Raw genomic sequence first — 11704 nt, 5'->3', positions numbered from 1 at the left:
CTCTCATTTGGTTTCCCCAAGCAGCTGATGTGTAACCGCTATACCACATCCATCAGAGTCTATCATATGCCCTATTACAGCCTGTAGTCTGCGTGGCTCTGTCTCCCCCACCAGTCTACTCATCAGTGAGCTCCCTGAAGGAAAGTCTGTGTTTTCTTTATCTTGGTGTTTTCCGTTCTGAGTACGCTTCTCATGTAGATGCTCAATAAATGTGTTCTGAGTGAGTACTTGTGACACTGGTGGCTCCTAGGTAGTGCTGACAGTTCTGTCTCTCTGCCCTCACTCCCCATTTGCCTCTGTAAAATGTGAGCTCTCAAGTCTAAAAGTGGCTCTGGCCTTACTTGGACACCCCAGAGATGGGGATGCATCATCTCTCAAGGCAGCCTATTCCATCTTGGTTCAGTTTGACTGAAAAGAATTTTGTAATCAAGCCAAAATCTATCTCCCACGCAGAATAAAACCTAAGCCACTTGCTAAGAATGCACTTCGAGTATTCACAAAGAGGTCCTCCCTTCCCCTATTTTAAGTTGTCCAAGCCTGCACCCATCACTCTCAGTCACATCATTTGTTTACTCCCTTTATAGCTCTTTCCTGAAATTATATATACATTATTTGTCTTTTTCATGCCTGTCGGTTCCCCCAATAGGATGTATGCTCCCAAGGGCTGTAACATTTCTGGTTTTTTGCATACTGCCTGGTACATAGTAGGAGATAAACAATATTTGTTACTAAGTGTTGAATGAATGAGGTATCATATCTCCACCCCCTTCCCACCCTTCCCCTAAGTCCCTTTCTAGGTTTATCTAAATCATTGTTCTCCTACCTCTCCTAAAATATTTCAGTTATTAATTGTTCCAACCCCAAACTTAGTGGTTTTCCACAATTACTACATTTATTTTGTTCAGGAATCTGCAGTTTGGACAGTGTTCTGTGAGGAAAGCTTGTCTCTCCCTACTCAGAGTTAGCAGGGGTGCCTGGAAGGATGGGGTTGCAACAAACTGAAGACTCTTTCATTCACACTTGGCCTCTCATGCTGGCTGTGGGCTGGGACTTGAGCTGAAGCTGGCGCTAGAAATTCTACATGACCCCTTCATGTTACCTGGGTCTCCTGACAATATGGTAGCTGGGTGACAAGGGCAAGTATTTCAGGAAAAACAGAGAGAGTTAGGTGGAAACTGTGTTGTCTTCTATGACTTCACTCCAAAGTTATGCAGAAATACTTCTGCCATATTCCATTCATTACAGTGAGTCCTAACGCCAACCCATATTCAAGGCGGAAAGGAATGAGGCTCAACATTTTGATAGGAAGAGTATAAAAAAAATGCAGATATGTTTTAAATGACTACATAGGACATGATCTCAGGTTTTTAAGTGTTTGCTGATCTTTTCCTTCTTGTTATTCATTCATTATGTCACACTTATTGACACCTCCTATGTGCCACGTGCTGGGGGTGCTATGTGCAGGGGATGCCATGACAATCAGGACAGAACTCATGCTTCAGAGGTTCATGGAGCTGTAGGGTATCCAGCAAAATAAACACACAACTGGAGACCAGTGTGGAATGTGATCCTATAGAGGGAAGCAGAGGCGGCTGTGGGGGCACGCAGAGGGCAACCCAATCCAGCGTGGGGCAGGAGAGAAAGCCTGCCAGGAAGAAGTGATCACTGTGGTGAATTCTGAAGAATGATTTAGGGTTAGCCAGAAAAGAACAGTAAGACTTGCAACACAAGCAGAGCAAGCAGGTGCAGACCCAGAGGCCCATGGGGCAGATGAGTCAGAATGGCCTCTGTGTGGGTGAAGGGAAGAAGATGCCCAGGGCATGTGTATCTGTGCAGCATGTGCACCTGTGGACATGTGTGTGTACACATGTACCTGTGTGGAGCTGGGAAAGGAGGTGCTGCTGGGCAGGAGGGCAGGAGGCAAGGAGGACCCAGGTGATGTAGGGTCTTGTGATGATTGGCCCTGAAGGTGCTAGGGAGCCAGCAACGGATTCACACCTGTGGTGTGACCGGGATTAAACCAAATACTACACTATCGTCCAACACCCAAAGTGTGTTCTGACCAGTGCCTGCCCCAGGTCTCTGAGCACCTGTCCAAAATGTGGTGGATTTTCTGATACTAACACTTTGTTTCTTGCCATCTAGTTTACAGCCTGCATTCCACCATCCCAGACCATTTGGAGGCATTGTCAAAGGAGCTGAGAGCATCCCCGGATGGACTTTCTGGTCCTGTGACAATGGCCCCCAGGAGCAGACGGCCCTGGAGGAACCTGCACAGATAGTTCAGGAGCAAGAATTCATGTGAAACCACCTGGAATGAGGCCCCTTCCCAATCCCCCGCCCCTAGCTCACTTCCCGGCTCCAGCCTCAGCATCAATGAGAAAGCCAAGGGTAAAGGTCCTATGTTGATGTGCTGGAAAAATACCAAGAGGAAAACAACAGAACAATTAACTGCAGGGCCCAGCTGCCTTTCACAGATAAGGCATTCTCTCTGCTGCCACCGTCAATGAAGCCACCTGCAATTATTCCTCATCCTCCTGCTCAGCCCTTTCCACTGCCACGGCTCCAAGGGGGCCTGGCCACTGTCCAGTGGGACTAGGATACTAAAGGGATTTCTCTCCTCAACATCCCCCAACATGTTCTTCCATGCTCAAAGCTGATGCTAAATCCTAGTGTCCTCCTCTAATGTCATAAGTCTGCACCTGGCCAGATGGAAAAAAAGCAGTCAGAGCTCGAGAAACAACATGGCCCCAGGTCAAGGGTAAGCAGGACAGAGTCCACAAAGAAGAAGTCGCAGAAGTGCCCAAAGACAAACAGCAGCAGCTCGTCCTTCCTCTGAAAGGTGAGCCTATGGAAGGGAGTACCAGAAGACCTGCACTGTGCCCTGATTCCCCCCGCCAACACACACCCACCAAGATTCAGGCACAGATGCCAACTGCAGCCATCTAAGCAACACAGCTTATCAAAGACAATATCTAGATGGACATTGATATGGTTTAGCTGTGTCCCCACCCAAATCTTAACTTGTGTTGTATCTCTCAGATTTCCCATGTGTTGTGGGAGGGACCTAGGCCAAGGGAATTGAATGAATCATTGGGGCCCGTCTTTCCCGTGCTATTCTGGTGCTAATGAATAAGTCTCATGAGATCTGATGCATTTTTCAGGGGTTTCCACTTTTGCTTCTTGCTCATTTTTCTCTTACAACCGCCATATAAGAAATGCTTTTCGCCTCCCACCACGATTCTGAGGCCTCCCCAGCCATGTGGAGCCGTAAGTCCAATCAAACCTCTTTTTCTTCCCAGTCTCAGGTATGTCTTTAGCAACAGCATGAAAATGGACTAATACAGACATGCAGTAAAAAAAAAAAAAAAAAAGGCAATAATGACCACAGTGGGGGTCTGACTGGCAGGGGCACATGGGAAAGGCAATGTGCAACAGGAGGAAAAAGTTTTCCTCCAGCTGTGGAATAGGTGGGACAGCTCCAAAGAGTGAGAAGAGAGTCTGGCCACAGGGTCTGAGCATTGATACCAGAGCAGGACTGTCTGTACCTTTGATGGCACCTGGCAGGACAAGGATAGACAGCTCCTGGTTAACACATGCTCACTGATTTAATTCACAAATAAGCAAAGTTAAATGGAAAAGGTGACTGAACTGGGAGGCAGAGAGGCCCAGGGAGTTCTGCAAACTTTAGTTTGAAACTTCATTCTTGAGCCAGTTAACTTCTCAAAGCCTCAGCTACCTCATCTGTAAAATGGGAGAAAGAATGCTTAGATGCGAAGGGTATGGGGACCAATACGTATAAAGGGACCAGCACATGACAGTGCTCAGTGAGTGGTTGGGAGCATAATCTAATCCTGGATCCTGCATTGCCAGCCTGTAGGGCTCCTGGAAAGTTTCTTCCCTTCCCTGAAACTGACATCCAGTCCTGCTTCTGACATGTCAAAACTGTGCAGACAAGCCTGACCCCTTGCTGGCTCCCTCAGGCTTACACGGCCCCTGTAATCAGTCCCAGGGACCTTAGAAGCCACTGCCAAGCTACAGCCTTGGGCCCCTGCTCCCCTCGCTTGTCCCCTCCCTTTCTGACCACCTGCCTCTGCCCATTTCTCTGTTCATTATCACCTTCACAGGGAAATGGAGAAGTAGAGCAAGGAGGTTAAATTCAAATCGGTCATTTTGTCACTTGCCGCCAGGAAGTGGGAGGGGAGAGATGAGAGACGCAGGGCCTCAGGTGCAATCTGTGGGCAGAAATGAGTTCTGGTAATTCTCAGAAAGTCTCCTATGTGTTTCTACATTGGCCCAGTTCTGCTACAGAGAACTCTGGGGGAACCTTCCATGAGCACCCTCCTTAAGCAGCTGCTAGTGGTGTTGTCTGCAGGTGCTGGGATTTCGCCTGATCTGGAGAAACATCTGTACTGGTGATGAGGGGTGGGAAACAGGACCTTCTTTATCACCTTTTCCCTGTTTTCACAAGTAGATCATCTTGAAACCCGAATCACCAGCAGGGTCATTGTAGTGTAGTGAAGGGCCCCCCGGTCTTTAGCTCTGGGCATCCTCCCACAGAGCTAACACTCCATGCTTGCTGGAGAGTGAGTGAGCAGACGAATAAGATGCTTTTCCCGCCCTAGAAGGCTGAGAGCATAATGAATCATTTGCTAGGCTGTCGAAATGAAATCCTCTCATTCACAAAGTTGGAAGTAAACATACAAGTCAGTTACAGTGAGAGGCATCTGGCAGATAATGCTACATGGTACCAGTGGGGACCATGACCCCAATCCTGTCTGCACCACCTGCACAATCCTGGGCCTGCTGCCGGCCAGTGGGAGGTCCCTACAGTACAGTCTTCCCCACGGAGGGCACTAGGCTTTCCCATGGAGGGCACTTAGCCTTCTTGATGTTGGCTAAGCTCACTCTTTCCTATCTCTGATACTTGAAAATCAGATGCTGAGCTGCCTCCTACAGAACCCCTGACAGGCTACAAAGATCCATGCCCCACCCATGATTTGCCAAAAGGTCACCATGCCTCAGATTGGACTTTATCTACAATTGTCAGCCCCTGCTTCTACAACTGCTTCTATCCTGGGGTGTGCATCCACTCCAAGTCCCTGCTACTCTCTCTACCATAACGATCCTTCCTCCAGTCTATTCAACAACGAGAAAAGCGAGGCATAAGGAGGGACAGAGCTAACCCTGCACTTGTTTGCTTCCTGTACTTTAAGTCAGATAGAAAGTGGTTTTCCATCAACAAAGAAGAACCAACCCATTGCCCTCCAGGCCTCCCTGGAAAGTGTGTTATCAACTTTCTAACCCCCAGGGGAATGATCAACAAAAGCCAGCAAAGTGGCTCTAATACATCAGATATCAGGGACCTCTGATGGAGCAGATGGTCTGATCTCACCCCTCAATGCCCTCCACCCAAGCATAGTTAAGCATATTGACATGAGGGCCCCACCTACAGATACCGCTTGAAATGGAATCTGCAGAAGTTGAGGAATTTCTCATGCAAAATTTTGCTTTTAAATATGAAATCTTTCCCAAGGCATTACTTTATTATTACAGTAATTTCCTCAGAAGGGCAGACATCCAATGCTCTGTTTCTCCACCATCTTTGGAGACATGGAAATCTGACAGAAATATTCAAGTTGCTTAAGTGGCTAGTGCAGAAGAGGGAGACATAAAAAGAGCTCTTCCAAGGAATGTAGACTCCTGGAATCCAGGTGCAGGAAGACACTCTCGACAGTCAATGGAGGATAGGTAAGGGTTTGGTGTGCCCCCTCCACCGCCCCCAGAACACATGGGGTCCCAGGTTCATCTCCTTTGGGGACACTTCTCTGACGATCATTTCTTCTTTGGGAGGGCTGATCAGGGCAGAGAGAGGAACAAATATACCAGTCCTTATTAGAAAGTGTGCTGCAGGACAAGTCTCCAGCCCTGTATCTAAGAATGTATAGGGCTGCAATAGGGGTGGGAATAGTGGGGTAGGAGGAAGGTGCAGAGAGAGAGCTATATAGAAACTGGAGCTTGATCTGAATTGTTGAGATTGTCTGAACATTTTGCTCATCTCTTCTTGCACAATCATGGAAACCTAAGCCCCCAGTAGCCAATGAAGTCCCCAGTGCCCAATGGCAGAGTCAGCGCTAGAACCCTTCCCACCCCTGGATTCCAGCTGATATGAGTCTTCCTTCATGCAAAGCCTTCAAAAGTGGTAGAGTAAGGTGACTAAAAATATAGACTACAGAGCCTGACTGCCTGGGTTCAGATCCAGGCTTGGCCACTTACTAGCTGTGTGACCTTATCAAATTACTTAACTACTCTATATCTCAGTCTTCTCACCTGAAAAATGGGAGAGGAGTTGATTATAATAATACCCACCTGATAGGTTTTGTAAGGCTTAAGTGAATTAGATCTCATTAGCAGTTTCCAAATATATTGGTGCCAGGCTGTCTGCATGTGAATCATTGGGGCCCTTCGGTAAAATGCAGATCCCCAGGCCATTCTGATTCAGCAAGTGCCGAGTTGGGCAAGACCTACCAGGACTTCCGACTGCAACCTGGTTTAGAAACATTCCCCTTGGCAGTGTTTCCAGGAAGCACATACACCAGGATCTTCAGGAAAGCCCACTTAAAATGCTGATTTTTAAGATCCATCCAAACCTGCTGAGCTTTTAGGGTTAGGACCCAGGAGTCTGTAGCAAACTGCCCAGGTTAGCACACTACCTGAATTCTGGGAAACACTACTTGAGCTGGTATTCCCCTCTTTGGGCTTCCAAAATTGCCCCTACCTTTTGCCCATGCTAGAAAAGCACTATGCATCTAAGCCTTAGTGATACTAAGAACATTTAAAGATTAACTATATATTATTTTAAATTTAGAAATATACATGTATTTTTTATTTTAATAGCATCTTACTTTCTTTTTAATCTAGTACAGAGTGTGTCCTTATATTGGTTATTACTTGTCCCTACCCCTATAGTTAGAATAAGTGGGTGTCATGACCCACTCAACACAGAAAGACACCGTGGCCAGGTGGACTGGGTAATTTTTCCAAGCAATAGAGCTGGGAGATGAAAAGGCAAGTGGAGTACTCTGGCTTCCTGATCCTGCTATCTGTCACCACCCATGTTGATTCCATCTCTATCCTCATGGCCAGACCTCCCTCCTGACCCATATATTCCTTTCATTGCCCTGAGATCACAAAATTTATTCAAGCAACTAAAGAACATGTAGTTTCTACTAAATAGGAAGTACACATGCTAGATCCAGAGGAGGGGGTCATGGTGCTGTTCTGTGTCCCCTAGCATCGCCCTTCTTCTTTGGTCCTATTTGCTTTATCAAAGATTACTTCTCAATGGGTAAAATTAAATGAGAGCCATACCATGCCTCTGCCTCATGGGCTTTTCTCAAAGCACATTTTGGTCATCGGTACCCATTCTTGTAAGTAAACAAAGTAAGGGCTCTGAGATCTGGATCTGAGTTGCACTAGTCAACAGAATGCAGAAGGGGCTGGAGCTGGACACTGTGTGACGTAGCAGGCCCTCCCCACGCTCAGGAGCATCACAAGCTGCTGGCTTCCACCAACCCAGAAGGTTTGAGCTGGGACTGAGTCTGGGCCTCTGCAGTTGTTTACATTGCCAAGACTTTTCCCAAGCCATTGCCCAGAGCTGCATTGCCCTCCCTTGCCAGCATTCCATGCGTGGCTTGAGGAGGCAGCTCCACAAATACTGAGTAATGGTGATCATTCCACGTTGCACAGAAAATAAAATCAGCTAATACAGGGAATTTTCTCAAATTTACTTTTCTTTCTCAGACATTTTTAAAAATCTTTGGTGCCTGCTAATGCTTACAGGCTCAAGCACGTTCACGGACACCCAAAACAGATGCATACACAGCAAACAAATATTAACAGAAAATGCAGAAACAGCCAATCACTGCCTAGCCTTGTGGCCTGTTGAAGACACGTGGGCTTAGTTTGGGGTTTTCCACCACAAACAGGTAATGGAAATGTAACTGTGTCCAAAATGTGTGCAGTGAAATTCAGTGCCCTAGCATTTCACACTGGGGCATGCCACAAAGGGGCACAGTAATTTAGTCGTGCACTCATGCATCAACAATGCCTACTGGGAACCCACTACTTGTCAAACCTTGAGAAATCTACTACCCAAAAACATGTGGACATCCAAGGGTGCCAGGGCCAGGACTTCACTCTAGGCTACACAAAAGAGCAGGTCTCCTGGGAGTATTCCCATCAGCCAGTGTGCCGCACTCTGAGGCCTTCTGCAGGTGCATGGGTACTCCCTGGACACAGGGAGAGGGACTGGGAGACTGCTTCAAGCAGTTAGCAATTCCAGGTTGCTGCCTCCCAGGACGGCCAATGTGCTTAGTCCAGGGATGCCTCTCTCTGAAGGTGGGTGTCCTCTGCTGCTGTAGCAGAGCCTCCAGAGAAGCCCATGTTTCCAGATCCTATCCCAAAGGGCACAAGACAAGGGGCAGCTCAGAGAATGCAAGCCGTTGCCTTCACTTCACAGATACCAGCAGCCCATTCTCAACAAGCTCTCAGAGCAGGTGGGAAAAGGCACCAGTGGGCTTGAAGAGGCAATTGTTTGTCAGGACGCTGAGCAAAGAGGCCTAGCTTTGTGTCCAGGAGGCAGAAGGATGTCAGCATTCTTGCCAGCACAGCCTGCCTTATTCCCTTCTGAAGACAGACTTAGCCCCAGTGAACCTTTTCCCTGTAGTGGCATCTCCCTCCTCACAGAGCAGAACTGGCTGGAAATGCGGGAGTGTGGGGGGAAAGGAGGGAAGAGGAGCTTTCTTTCAGTCTGCGTTTCCTACACCCTAAACCAACAGTCCTCCTGCCTGATGATGGGAATTTGAGCCCCCTCCCCTCCCCTCCTCTGGCCCTCTGGCCAAGAAACAACCAGATCCTGTCCTCCTGCCTTCTACCCAGGCAGGGGGTGTCTTAAGGCCCTGCCTTCCTCTGGCCACATCTCCTCACCTGGCCCATGATTGTCACTGTCCCTTTGTCCCTGCCCTGGCCTGGGCTGAGGACCCGCCAGACTTCAGGGCAATTTGCCCTGGGTGCCAAGGCCTCACTGAAATTCCATCGCAGACCCCAGGAGAAAGCAGACAGACACATGAGTGTCTGAAATCAGCCGGGAGAGGCGCCCCCTGACCACAGCCGAGTTTGGGAAGGATCTGCTGTGCGTAGGCAGCTCATTGATCCACTTTCTAATCACTATTCCTCACTCATCACGAACCAAATAACGCTGGCCCCAGCCCAGCCAGGCAGGCGGGAAGGCGGCTCCGTGTGTAGAGAGTAGAAAATGAGCCTGCCTGTGTTCATTCTAGGAGAGGAGGGAGTGAATGGTACGTAATATCCCTGCGTACTGAGTAGGGACCAGGGGGCTGCTTTAATATTCTGCTGAATGTGGCGTTTCTTTTAACCCTTGCTGGAGATATTTTCAGCCCACAGAGTCAGGCTCCTTACTGTCAGGCCACTGGCAAAGTTTCCCGGCTGCAGCAAGAGAAGCCACAGCACCAGGGGTAAGTGGCTCCGGAAGGCCTGGGCGTCAGGGCCCTGCATACCTGGTTGGGATCCGACACAATGGCACCCGTGGGCAGCTTCCGGCAAACAGACAGGGATCTCTGGCTAGCCAAGAAGAGGGGCAGGGAGGAAACTGCCCACGTCCTGATGCCTGCTGTGCTTCCATACGTTTGCTCTCCAAACTATTTCGCTTGCATGCACAGGAACCCAATGCCGACAGCACGCTCCCCAAAGTGGGCACCCATCTCCTCTCAGAGACCCGGCCACTGAACCTCTGGGGGCGCAAAGAGCAGCGGGCCGGGACCCAGCCTCGGACCGGCATGACGCCGCCCCAACGCTGTAAGTCCAGTCTGGTATTGGCCTTGCAAACGCGCTCACCGGGCTTTTCTGCCCGGTTTGGGGGTATATATCCCCTTGAATTTCCAATTTCAACTGCTCCCACACGTGTCTCTCAATAAGTCAAACCCAGGCATCCCTGCGCCAGGGTGTTGACGGCGCTCCACACGGCTCCAGCCTCCTCCTGCACGTTCCAAAAAGCAAACCCCTCCTTGCTCCCCTCCCTACAAAGCCCAGCAGTCCCTGAGGGCAGCAGGAGACGGAGGGCAGACAAAAAGCCACCTTCGGAAAAGCCAGCGAGAGCTTTCTAGGCATTAATCCCCGCACCCCCACGCCGCCACTAGAACAAACGTGGGATGCGGTGGTCTTCGCCAAAAGGGTAGGGAATCTTAGCTGCGCCTCGGGGCCCGGAATGCCCCTCCAGCTTCCCTTCCAGAAGGGCAGCGCTTTCCGGAATGGCGGAGGGCACCAAACCATCGTGTTTGGGGGAGTTTACACTGGGCAACCGGTCATAGTTTTGCGAGGAACGGGTAACAAGCGGAGCGAGCTACCAGATAGGAACGCTGTACGGGCGCCAGGAGCTGCGTGTTCCCGGTTTGGAGTCCCCCAGAGGAGTTCCACCCGGCGCAGGACACCGGGAAGTGGGGCTGCTAGCCGGGCTGCGGCAGTGCATCACCCCTAGAGTTGGTTTTCTCCCGACAACTCCAACTCCGCTCTCCCACGGAGCTGTGTTCCCAGGAGACTGCCGCGGCCGCTGCTAGGCTGCGAAGAATGGGGGCGGGGGAAGGGGCGGTAGGCGGGGAGCTGGGCCGGGATTTCCCACAGGGATTCGCGAGCGCTACCGAGCGCCCAGGCTCCCCGCTGCGCTGGGCACGGTGTCTTTGGAGCGCGCTTTCCAGCCACCGGCCGGAGGCACCGCCAAGTCTGAGCTGGCAGAGAGTGAGGCTGCCCGACGACTCCCGGCCGCCAAGCCTCCTCTCCGGCGTGGTGGAGAGGCTGGGAGACTTTAGGTAGGACCGACCACTCACCCCAGCCCACTCCTGTTCCAAGGCTCAAGAGGCGAAAAGGCTGTCCACCTCTCCCCGAGTGACCCTGGAAACGCGCAGTCCCGCAGGCGCCCGGACCTCCAGACTGGTCCCCAAGGGTACGGCCAACGAACTCGACCCCTCTCCTTCGGCGGCCACTTGCGGGGTACCAGGGCAGAGCTTCTCTGGCCCCCGCGCGCAGTGCTTGCACGCCGAGCAGAGTCCACGAGCCCGTGGACCGCGAGCTGGGGAAAGGGAGGTGGCGCGCGGCTGCTCAGAAGCGCATCCGTGCCTGGGAGCAGACGGGCGCCAGTACTCCAGGAGCCGGATGGCAAGAGGCACCCCTTTCTCCCCAACGCCTAGCTCCGGCTCTGCCCAGAGCTAAGGAGCATACACCGCAATGCAGCGGGCTCCGCGCTCTCCGAGCGGGGGCTGCGGGAGACCGAGACTCGCTGCCAGCGAGTGCTGGGGCGAGGAAACCGGGAGACTCAGCGAGTCAGTTTCGGGCGCTAAGAGCCAGCCGGGGGCGCGCTGGTGGGTGCCGCCCAAGCCCCGCGCTCGGCAGCGGCCGAGGCTCCCACACCTCCTTGCCCTCGGGTCCGGCACTGCAAAGCAATTAGAGAAACCCCGCGAGGCACAGAGCACAGCAGTCCTGAGGCGGCAGGTACCAGCAGCCAACTTGCTCCGTGGAGGGTACGTTACCTTCCATCGCGGCCACTGCGGAAGCCAGGAGGAGCAGCAGTAGCAGACAATCCAGGGCCATCGCTGGCCGGCGGCCCCCAGGCCGAGCCCGAGCTGAGGCAGCA

At 51.3% G+C, this 11704-nt stretch overlaps 1 protein-coding gene across 1 annotated transcript in view; it reads right to left on the bottom strand.

Moving 5' to 3' along the window:
• EPHB1 (EPH receptor B1) overlaps positions 1 to 11704 on the bottom strand; it is a 443952-nt gene extending 432248 nt beyond the window's left edge. Inside the window, exon 1 of the mRNA XM_012000023.1 lies at positions 11601 to 11704. Coding sequence (XP_011855413.1) covers positions 11601 to 11661 — 61 coding nt within the window. The 5' untranslated portion in view covers positions 11662 to 11704. The remainder of the gene's footprint in view (positions 1 to 11600) is intronic.

The sequence above is a fragment of the Mandrillus leucophaeus genome, unplaced genomic scaffold, assembly GCF_000951045.1.
Source record: "Mandrillus leucophaeus isolate KB7577 unplaced genomic scaffold, Mleu.le_1.0 Scaffold612, whole genome shotgun sequence".
Taxonomy (NCBI): Eukaryota; Metazoa; Chordata; class Mammalia; order Primates; family Cercopithecidae; genus Mandrillus; species Mandrillus leucophaeus.
This window is presented reverse-complemented; position numbering and strand designations above follow the sequence as displayed.